General features: G+C 39.3%; 1 protein-coding gene across 1 annotated transcript in view; it reads left to right on the forward strand.

The window, feature by feature from the left end:
* dcst1 (DC-STAMP domain containing 1) overlaps positions 1-12,024 on the forward strand; it is a 75,193-nt gene that overhangs the window by 29,980 nt on the left and 33,189 nt on the right. The window contains exon 2 of the mRNA XM_028796197.2: positions 1,833-1,958. Within this exon, the coding sequence (XP_028652030.2) occupies positions 1,833-1,958 (126 nt within the window). The remainder of the gene's footprint in view (positions 1-1,832; positions 1,959-12,024) is intronic.

The raw sequence follows: 12,024 nt of genomic DNA on the forward strand, positions 1-12,024 counted from the left end.
ACTGAATCCTTCTAACATGGCTGTTAAAATAAAAGGGGAAAAAAGTGAATTAGCAGTGAAAACTGGTCACTGATTAGGAAAAGGGTTAGAATGAAAACCTGCAGCCACTGCGGCCCTCCAGGCTTGGAGTTTGACACCTGTGGTCTAATACAACATTGTTGGAAACCCTGCTGACGTGCATCGGTCACTGATGCTGTTTTGCAACTGCTGAACTGAGCAGTGACAAAACTGTATGACAGAATGTTTTACAAACTGGGTTCCACCCACAGCCACACAAAGGTTATTCATACAAATAAGGAGAAGGAAGAATGCCGTATGGCAGCAAAAGGCATACTACCATCAATACAGAAAGAAAGGGGATTATGTGAAGGTGTGTTCATCAGGGCTTTAGGCCAAAAATTATATTTGGAGATGTTGTCTTCCATGTATAATTGGCTTAGACACATCCATCCATACCATGACAGATCCTAAGACACAAACATGCAGTATGTTTGCAACTTTCTTAGCCAGTCAAGCCAAAGGAGAACCACATCAGTGCAAGTGACTATTCAGGAAGAATAAGTGACTCTTCTTCATAGCAGACTCATTCCATCTGAGCCCTGCTACACATTCATCCATCATTCTAACCTGCTTGAACCAAGCCCTAAACCAAGTCTAATGCAGGTGGAAGTGGCCAGCAGTATCAGTAATTGTGTCACATAGCTGATAGGCATGGCTTCAAAGTCCTAAAACAAGTGGGAATTCAGGGCACGGTGTGTAGATGATACAAAATTGGCGTAAACGCCACAAACTAAGATTTATGGTGAAATGAGGATTTTCAGAATTAGGTGATGTTAAAAGTGGTGTCCCTCAGAGAAGGGTCTTGGAGCGACTTCTCTTTTCAATACATAGAAAAGACCTGAATCAGACTATAAATAACAAAGTGGTTAAGTTTGCAGATGCTGCTAAACTAAATGATTCATTACAGAATGAAGGCTTGTGCAGATTAAGTTTGTTTTAAGCATATGTTAAGTGTCCTATGTAGGAAGTAAAATTTTTAGATGTAAACACGCAATGGGAGTTTTGAAATTTAAAAGTACATCTTAGGAGATGTATATAGGAATAGCAGTGAATTCTACACTTTCTACATCCAGACGGTGTTCAGAAGCCATTACGATGGCTACTGGGATGATACAGTTTGTTGAGTACAAGTCAAAGGGAGGCTACGGTTAAATTACTGTATATACCACAATAATAAGGCCTTACTTGGGAGACCATGTTCACTTTTAATCTCCATATTACATGACCCTGTCACCAGTTCACCCATTGTCCTTCCTTGGATCATTTTCAATATGTGCTATTTACTGCATACCAGGAACACCACACAAGACCTGTCTGGAGATGCTTTCACCTAGTCATCTAGCCATCAGAGTTTGGCCCTTGTCAAAATCGCTCAGATCTTTACACTTGCCCATTCTTCCTGCTTCCAACGCACCACCTTCAAGAACTGACTCTTGCCTGATATATCTCACCCCTTGACAGGTTCCACTGTAATCAGATAATCAATGTTTTTCATTTTACCCGTTAGTAGTTTTAATGTTATGGCTGATCTGTAAATATAGTAAACCATGTGTCATGTTCTGGTCTGCTGACATTAGGTCACTTAACGGCTTGTAGAATGACAAAATTCCATCAGTGACAAAATGTGGATCTTTATGAACTGACCATTGGAATGTTACTAAGTTAGTAAACCTTTGAATATTGTTTCTATGCTATTGTTTTTATACTAAACATGAAACGTGCAGTTCTGTTGTGACTTCATTATTGATCTTAGCTTTTTTTGTCTTTCTTAGCTCTTCAGCATGTGAGCACTCGCCTGCTTCCATACTTTTTGACCCGTTTCCTGTTTAGCAAAAATGATGAATTCAAGTATTCCAAGTTCATGATGGGACTAGGATTTGGAACACTCTTTGGAACAGGTGAGGGGCATAAAGTCCTTCCTACTGCTATATTATGTGGTTTATAGTGTCATTATTGACTCATTATTGTCTCATGTGCACAGTACAGTAAAATTCGCATGTGCTAATCAACATGCAACACACTGTATGGTGCAAATCAATCAGTCCTGTACTATATAGTGCCTTTTATGAACTACATTAATTCATATCACTTCATGTTAGCAGTAGCAACATACCAACTTTTTAAACAGTGGACAGAGCACCCAAGTTCAACATTTAAAAATACTGTGATACCTTTAACAAAAATCACACATGAGAAACAGTCAATAAGGAAGCAACTTAATATGAATACACATAGCGTGATATTTCCTTACAGCTGCCAAGGAGTTAATGCATTTGAGGAAGATTTTTTGTAGTTTAGCCTGCAAGCCGTAATCAAACAGAACATTGGCTCACTCATGCTGCATATTTGTCAAATGAGTTATTTTCCCATTTCAACTTTATTCTAATTTGTTTTAGATCTGCTAGTGAGTATTTCCCCATTCAGCCTTCTGACTATATTCTGGATTTTTGTTGTAAAAGCATTTTCATCTGTTGTAAAAAAATTAATACTCTACGAGTCCATAGCACCTTGTGTTTGTCTCTAGCTCTACTACAGTCCTTTTCCATGGTTTACATTTGTCAAGAACATGATTTAGATGTGTGTATTTCACTTTGAATTGTTTTTATGTATTATTAATACTTATTACTTATTGTTCACATGTTTTCTGGTTACTGAAACCATTGCATTGTTGTTTTGGCATGGGTGCACCCATTTTGGTATGCAAAGTCTTTGTGCTGGTGTTTTAAAATGGTGTCCCAACTTTAAACTTTAAACAACAGATGCAATAGAAAATCATTTAGGGGAAGCTTTCTGCTTTTGTACTTGGCATCATTTTCACTTTGTGTTTTGCTTTTCCTTTCCACCTTTGATGATTGTTACTGCCATCTTGTGTATTGACCCTCACTGCTGCCTTTGACTACTCTTTAGGGTTCTCCTCAATATATCAATGCACACATCAATCTCTGGCACTCAAGTTGAAATTGATTTGACAGGATTCCACTCCTATCAGCAAGGGCTATTTATAGTTTTTCTCGGTTGCTTTGGACAGTTTCTGTAAACAGTCCTGAGGTTCTCTCAGTTACCTGCGCATTTCTCAAAGCAGTTTATACACACTGCTGCATAATAATTTGGGTAACCAGGAAAATAAAATACAGTGGTACCTCGGTATAAGTCCGCTTTGGAATAAGTCCATCTTGGTATAAGTCCTGTTTGGGCGCAAAAAATTTTGCTTGGTATACAACCTTTGTTTGGAATACAACTTGCGTGCTAGAACACTCTGTGCTATCCTTGTTTACCTCTCTTGAGACAAAGCCAAGACTGCCTGTGGTTGTGAATTTCCCATTGGGATTAATAAAGTATCTATCTATCTATCTATAGCGGGTCCGCGACTTCAAAAAAAAGGGCCAGGTTTTAAATCCGTATAGCTGCGTCGCTCTCCGTGAGTGCGATTGCACGACCGCGGGGAGTTAATGAGGTAGTTGGAGCGAATTGCACCTGCACGTGTGGGTGCGATCATTCTCAATTGCTTCATTGGCTTCCTGTGGCATGTGATTAAGGCGTTGCAATGTATATATATGGGTCGGCACCAGGAACGGAGGGATAGATGGATCGAGAAATAGTGGAAGATAAAAAGGAGGTTAAAAGACTGGAAAGAGCAGTCTTAGCAGGCACTCGACTCTTCTCAGCAAGGTAAAGTGAGGTTAAATTTTAATTTATTTCATCTAATTGCTTTTGTATTTATGTATTTTAGTATTAAGCAGTGTTTAAATTATTTTATACAACCCCATCAATGTATAATATGCCAATAACAATAGGATTTTTTTCATGGGAACGGAGTCATCATTTTCCCTTTATTTCTTATGGGAAAAATTCGTTTGGTATAAGTCCAAGGATCTGGAATGGATTAAAGACGTATACCGAGGTACCACCGTAATTCATTCTAAACCTTTTGTTCAAGTTTCAAAATGCAATTCTCTTGTCAGCTATTTAGTCAATGACACCAAAATGTGAAATCTCTGAACCATTGTGTAGAGACATGCCAGTCAGAATGTTTAGTAATGTTGTCAACATGTAAATATACTATGGAAGTATTTAAGATTCACATTTGATCGAATGTTGCTCAATTTACTTCACTTCTCTCTCATTTCTCTATAGCCAGCTGAATGTGCTTGTGCGCCAAACCACATGTACTTATGTTCTAGCTCAGTGTTTCCCAACCTCAGTCCTGTGGGCACACTGTGGCTGCAGGTTTTTGTTCCAACCAGCTTCTGTTTTTAATTGGACTCCTGGGGGGTATTTTTCGTACGTGGATTACTCATTTAGCCGGATGTAATTGTTGACGATTTGGCGTGATCCTGGATCTGTCGGTTTTTCGAAACTCTTGCTGGATGTGTTGTCATAGCAACACATCCTAACCCTCAAACCTGCTTGGAGCAGCTTTGTTCGATGTAAACAAGGATTAGCTCACACCCTTAATCAGTGTCCGTGTATGGAATTCATTTAGTCATGACTTCGCCGTTCATGAATGAGCGACCAATTGATATCGGTACACAAATTATAAGAAGAGAATTTCATATAGAGAGGGGTTTGTGCGATCGGCAAGATCCTTTATTGGTCCCGGAGGAAATTCTTTTCGAAAGATACCGCTGTAGCTGAGGGGGAATATTGTACCTCAAAAATTTATTAGGACCTTATATTTGAAGTCAAACTTGGCGAAGTCGGGCTCTCATAACCCTACAGACAGTATGCATTGCTTTGAGGTTTTTTGTATATATACTGTATATACTGTAGGCAATGCAGAAAATCTTATCTAAAAGTGCAGTTTGCCAGGCAATTCGTAAAGTCTGTTTGGCTCTGAAATATTTCCTTCGGGTTTTCATTGTGTTTCCCAGACACCTGAGTGTGCAGACAAAAGAGGCGTTTCATGCCATTGCAGGTAGGTAATGCACAGGTAAAAACACCCACAGTTCCATAAAGAATCTCACAATCAGCCTAACATTCTCATTACCCAGGGTTTCCAAATGTGATTGGGGCACATGGGACTGATCACAGTGGAGTTCGATCAAACATTATTTGGAAAATGTACCTCTCCTCCTGATGAATAATCAGACAGTGTCCTCATCAAATATTCGACCTTCGTCAATATCTCGTTGGTCAGACACAGGTTCTAGGGATATGATATTCCCTGCAACTGACCCAACAAAAAAGAGGGCTATATGGAACCTACCTATGGCACACATTGAGGACAAATATATGCAATGACCATCCTTTACCTGAAATGAAGTGACCACTGCATCCTGCCACTGGTTCTGAGGAGGAGCTTCCCCCGGAATGCCCTCAGAAACAGGGCAATGGGCATTTTGCTGGAGAGCCAACTCTTCTGCATGGGGTTAGGTCTGGACCGCGTGGCACCTGTTTTTTGCTTGTCTGCCTTCTTATTAGCTTTAAAATTAATGTTCTTTACATTATATATGATTCTTTATGTCAACAGTTCTTTAAATAGTTATATATACCAATATTTACCAGTTTGAAGTATATTCTTGTACTTCATTTTAACCTGTTCCCGTGTTCTCTTTGTACTCACATTTGATCTGGAATTATGACATATTAAATAATAATTAATCTGACACATAGGAAATGAATCTCTGCTTTCAGTAAGTACAATGCACACGCGTTTAATTTGTTGGCCACTTTTTGCCAGCCGTCTTTTCTGGTTTGGGCTGCTTTTTGCAGTGTTACCCCTTGTGCATATTAAATCTTGAAATTCTTCATGTCCTTCGAATAAAAGGTCTTGCTCCACTTGTGTGAAAAAAAAAATGCTCCCGTTCTTTCGTCATTTTGTTACAGCCTATCAAAGACTTGCTGATCATGTTTTCTAGACTCAATATATATGGGCTTTTCACTCAGCGCGGGCGCGCGCATTCATCTCGTATGATTAGATCCAGCTACACTAATCTACCACACAGCTGCGTTTGAAAAACCGACTTATCCCGGATGAGTTTCACTGGCATTAATTCATTCAGGATGAGGCATCTGATCTCGGATGATTTAAGTGACGTACGGAAAATACCCCCCAGGGCTAATTAAGTGATGTGTTATTTCCCAAGTTTTGTGTTTTGGGAACAATATAGAAATTAGAAAACTAATCTACTCATTTTTAATTGTCATTAATAAGATACAACGAAAGGGAAAAACTGCACAGAGAAAGGGCAAAATATAATTAAATCAACAAAAGAGAGTTAAGCATTTAAATCTATAGCAAAAGCAGAAATATTTCAAAATGTCTTATAAATGTAAAATTCATGCTGCTGTGGTGTTCTGTATGTAGAATAAAAGAAAAATAATACCAGTTAAATGAGATCAGTGCTACCAGGTGTTGTCACTGATTAGGAATCTAGTTGGAACAAAAACCTGCAGCTATAGGGAGTCACCAGGACCGAGTTTGGGAAACACTAAGCTAGAAACCATTACAAGGTTCTACCACATTGCCATTTTTTTGCAAGAAAGGAATACTGTAACATTTGTAAGGTGAAAATTGCGAAAAATTACAATGCTACACACACAATCAAACAAAAAATGAAAGAAATTAAGTTGTATGTTACAGTAAAAATACAGTATTTTAGGTAGTTACAGTATGTTGGAAAGAACAAGGCCAGTTCTACTTTTGGGGTTGTCCTGCCGCTCCTGCTGGTCTGGCCAAGTCTACTGGTCTACATCACATCACTTGCTGTCTCTGTTCCTTTCAAACAGCACCCTTTTGTTGACATCAGATTTGTATTCAGTACTCTGTCTATTGTTGAGAGACTGACACAATTGATGTTTGGATGAAGTTCATTGTCTACTATAATGGCACTCTGTCTGATGGCATTATTCACTATGACCATATTGCAGATCTCTTGGTCTTGTTGAGGTATGAAAAATGTTCTTCTGCCACCAGGATTTGGACAACGTGCAGTCCTAAATACATAGTACATACAGACTGATGACAAATTTTACTGCAATGCTAAAATAGATCACATTACTGTGCTGTTTTCTTCAAAATAACTTGGAATACATACTAAGAAAGTTTTGAAAGATTACACACCTGTTTTCTCTTCTGAATGTTTGGATGATTGAAGACATTGTTGAGCAGTCCATATTAGGCTGTACTCTCTGACCAGCCTTTGCCACCATAAGACTATAGTTTATGACATGGTCCACTATTATTGCCCTTATTTCATCTGCCACGGGTCTGTATCTCTGACCTTTTCTAGCTCTTTCACTATGCAGTCTCCCTTTCAGTAGACCTCCTTGCATCCTCAACCTTCCTTCATACAAAGCCATTTGCATCTGGTCAACAACAGCTTGTTTTCTCATTTTCAAAAGTTGCAGCATCCCTAATTCGTATGTATATGCTTGTCCTTTCTACGAGTTGTGCCTGTGTACAATTACTGAATGATGTGTAAGCTATTTGATCTAAATATTTGAACAGTCTTTTTCGTAAATGAAACTCAGGATTCACCTGATAATCAGTTTCCAATTTTATCATCCACTTAAACTTCTATTTTTAAACTATTTCCTTTATTCTTCACCACTGAAGGAACCTTTCTGACAACTGAATTAACATTTTTGCACATGCTGACTTACACCATGCACATAGCTCTCAATGTTTTGCAGGGTAGCACTAAACAAATGAGGTCTGTATAATACATTTTGGCAACATGACAAATACAACTGATTTTTGGGCAAATTCAAAGTGAATATACTTAATCCTATACGAACCAAAACTAAATCATTAGTAAATGAATAACAACAATGGGAGATGACATTCTGTTAGATTATAGATAGTGTGGAAGCCAGCTCCGGACACAGACAGACAGACATCTCCTTGATTACAAAAAGCACATGTTTAGTGAACAATAAGGTCCCGTACACAGCACACGCTGCCCCTGCACCAATCACCCTCTCGAGTCCTTCTCAAGGTCCTTCTCCGCCTCCACTCCTCTCCACCAAGCTCTGTCCTCTTCCTCCTGACTGCAGCTCCTGAATGGAGTGAGGTGGCCCCTTTTATTCAGCCCCGGATGTTCTCCAGGTGTCTGATGACTGACTTCCGGCAGCACTCCCCAGTGTGGCGGAAGTGCTGCCCTTGCACCCGGAAGCACTCCGGGCATAAACCATCCCTGGTTTGTCAGCACTTCCTGGTGTCCCGGAAGTGCTGTCCCTCAGGGATCAAGGACCGGCCGGATATCCAGGAAAAAGAGGTGCCGCTGTTCCGGTTCCTCCTTCCTCCAGGCATCCTGGCGGGGCAGGGCTCCTGGCCGTCTATCACAATAGATTAGACCGGTTATACTTTATTTGTCCCCAAGGGGAAATTAAAATTTTACAGAAGCTCCAAAAAATAAATATGATAAAAACAAACAACAATTCCCCCCAGTCGCACATAAAAACATCTGGCTTGGATTGCAGAGAGCGGCTACTGTCAATACAGGCTTGTAAGTGGCAGTAACAAGAGGTGAGGATTCTGCCACAGGTTTCTATTGAAAGGCATTAACATTTGGATAGAGCAGTGTCAACGAAAGGAACAGGCCTATTAGGACTTGGCTCCTTCTCTGAAGTCACCAGCATTAGGAATGATTTATTAGAAAGATATTGGTACAGAATTAATCATTTCTGTTGCTGAGTCAGTCAGAATGACTGGGCATTGACATGGACGAATTCAGTCTGTACTTCATTGCCTGGATCACACATTTAGTTTTAATTATACTGTTCTCCCTTTTTCGTCATTGCACATTCACAAAAATCTCCAGCCCTCCTCCTTTTTTTCACTCAGTCTAATGAAACACATCCAGCATTAAAATATCTTCTGATATATGAGGTGTGAGACAGTTCTTTCCAGTACCCAAATATCACAGTACCTGAACTTGCCATAATTCGCTATGAGGTATAACAGTTCAAACAACTTATTTAAAAGCAGTCAAATATTTCTTATTATATGTAGACAGCCCGGGTCTGAAACCTTTCCAGCTTACTTTAGGCCTCTCTACGGAACTTCGCCTTGTTCTACACCAGATAGGCTTGTAACTTTTATCCTTGCCACGGATATTCATCATTTTTATTTTCAGACGAGTAACTCTTCCAATAGGGTGTAACAAGGCAATTGAGGCAGCAGTGATGGCAGTGCTATCAAGTAAATATATGAACATTTAATTTATCCCACTTTACATTTTTTCACTCTTTCATATTCTCTGATGTTATAGATATAGGCAGCCATTAGATCTCTTATGCTTACCATGTGACATTTCTCAAGTTCACAGCTTATCTGAGAGGCAGTTGAGGTGGGCTGATGCATGGGTCTGCATTGACAGCAGCAACCCTTCAGTTTAGTTTACAAATACATTAAAAAACGTATGATAACAAGCCAGAGGACAAATCTTAGTATTACTAATTAAAAACATTAATTAAGTGCATTAAAGCCATTAATAATTCTAAATAAATTTTAAAAAAGAGAAAGGGAGCCTTTGGTAAGGCTGCCGTATGGCGCGACACCTGGGTGATGAAGTGAGATGTTCTGAGAAACTGACTTAAGGGTATGTAGGCTTACATATGTGGATACGTGAAGTACCATTTACATGTGATGAGGATTTGTCCAAATCAGCTGAGAAAATAATTTAAAGTTCTAGCTGACCATAACTGTTTCTGAGGTGGTTGATTTCTTTCCTCCATAATAAGATGATCTCTGGCATTTCTGTACTGTAATAGCTACAGGGAATGGGACTGACGCCATGATTATACCTCATGTCACTTCTTGCTGGTTATTGTCCTGATTAAATTTATGTAATTTCTGTATTTGTTAATTCTGTTGTTTTAGGGGTTTATTTTTATTACTTTTGTGTCATCATTTCATCACCATTTTGATTAGTGTTTGATGGGTGATGCAATTTTTTGCATTGTTTTGATGGGCACTGATAAAAGATTGAGTCTTGTGGGACATAGTCTTTTATAACATTTGGTGGCATGTGGTAATAGCTCTGATAGTGTGTTGCTATACCCACCACACAACAAACCACCTGGATTGGGACCCAAGTGCAGCAGGTGACACCTCAGCACCACAATGGAACAGTCTGAGCTTTTTGTAGCATGCTTTAAATTTATATCCAAACATCTCTCTATTCTTGGAAGGAGACGAGACATGATTGTCTCAGAGGCACTTTCACGTCCCACGAGACGAGTCTTCGTGCCAAGCAATGTAACCACACCCAGGGCCGGAAGCCCCGCGAGACAAGAGCTTATGCAAAGAGATTTGGAAAAGTCCTGTGTGATTATGTCAGACACATTTCTTGTAGAGAGAAAGAAATGATATTCACTCACAGGCAGTTATACATTGCGTTGTCACGATGTAATTCCAAACATGGAATCAAAATTCAATGTGATATTGATGAAAAGGTAAAAGGTCAAAGAGATCGAATATATGAACATAGATGATATGACAGAAGTGCGTTGTGCGAAATGCAGATCACGCGGCACGGCAGCAGCATCCAGCAGCTGATTGAGCAAAGTAGAGGTAAAAAAAAAAACGATGTGTTTTCCATTGTATCATCGTTTAAGAGGGTGTGTCGGCGGAGCGATCGCGTCTCCTTGGGGTGCGTTTAGCCACCCTCTTCATAACGCGAGCGGCAGAGACGAAAAGTGTTTGGTGCGTAGTGCTGGGGTGGGATGTACAAGTGAAGCGAGCAGGGGGTGAAGCCCCCTAGTTTTATTAAAAACAAAGGAAAGACTTGTGAAAAACAAAAATGATTAATGTTTTATTTTGTATCGATTTTAGAATAAAGACTTTCAATTTAGTTGGCAATTTGTTCCTCTTGTGTATTGACTCAAGATGAGACAGTAAAAAGATTTTAATGAAAATGGATTATATGATGAGACATGGGCACAAAAACGGGCAAGAGTCACAACTAGAAAAGACACCCCACCAGTTGTCAAGCGTAAAACACTAAGCAAAAAACCTAAGTCTTTTAACCAGAAAAATATTAATTTGTTGCCAGGAATAGGCAAATCAAAATAACACAACGCACAGTAAAACTAGAACCCTGATATCAGATACTCAGAATAGAAAAGTGCTGTACCAGCACTCTGAATGATGTAACAAGTTGAGTACTTGCAGGTGACTCTAGGAAAGATCACTGTGGCAACGGTCAACACTCTACTATAAATGGTACGGTATGGTGTGATAAGATATGAACAAAATTAAACTTTGTACATATTGTATAATGGAAGAAATGAATGTGAAAATCATAATCCTTGGAGTCCAAAACCTGTATTTCATGTACAGCATGTACTCGGACCTTGTAAGGGAAGGCATCAAAAATAAAAAAAAAATAACACATTATAACATTTATTGTGAAATTAGCTGTGTTACTAAGGTGATTTGAGATCTAAGTAATCAATGTAGACCTCAGTGTTCATGTTTGCTGAGCACCATAAAATGCATATGTCTCTGTTATAAGCCATTTGGTTTGGGATTTGTAAAAGACGTGTTAATATTTTTTGAATGACAAATGCAATGTATTTCATTGCTAAAAATGTTTGTAATGCACCATCTTTTGGAGTGACAGAGACATAGCAACCGGACGGACATAGACATGTGTCATTTTATTACGGTGGAGTCTTCTGATTTACCTCTTGTAAAAAGAAGACACAACAAGCATAAAGGGTTGGGGTTTTCCAGCCCCGTATACTGTAAATAATAAATCTTGGTCAGAATAATTGTTCACAACAATGTACATCAGACAACAAGATGGCGGAATGAGGGAGTCTTTATTGAGGAGGACCGGAAATGAAAGTGAAGGCTGCTGGGAAGGTACCAAGATGGATGCTGGGATGCTGACGTCAGAGGGAATGCGGAAGTGATATTGTGTGGTTAGTTACTGGAGGTGGCTTCATGGCAGTGGTGTTTCCTTCTTTCTGCCGAAAACAAAGAGAGAGAGGTTAGTACTCCGCCATTCCCTT

Source organism: Erpetoichthys calabaricus, chromosome 3 (genome assembly GCF_900747795.2).
Source record: "Erpetoichthys calabaricus chromosome 3, fErpCal1.3, whole genome shotgun sequence".
NCBI classification, from domain to species: domain Eukaryota; kingdom Metazoa; phylum Chordata; class Cladistia; order Polypteriformes; family Polypteridae; genus Erpetoichthys; species Erpetoichthys calabaricus.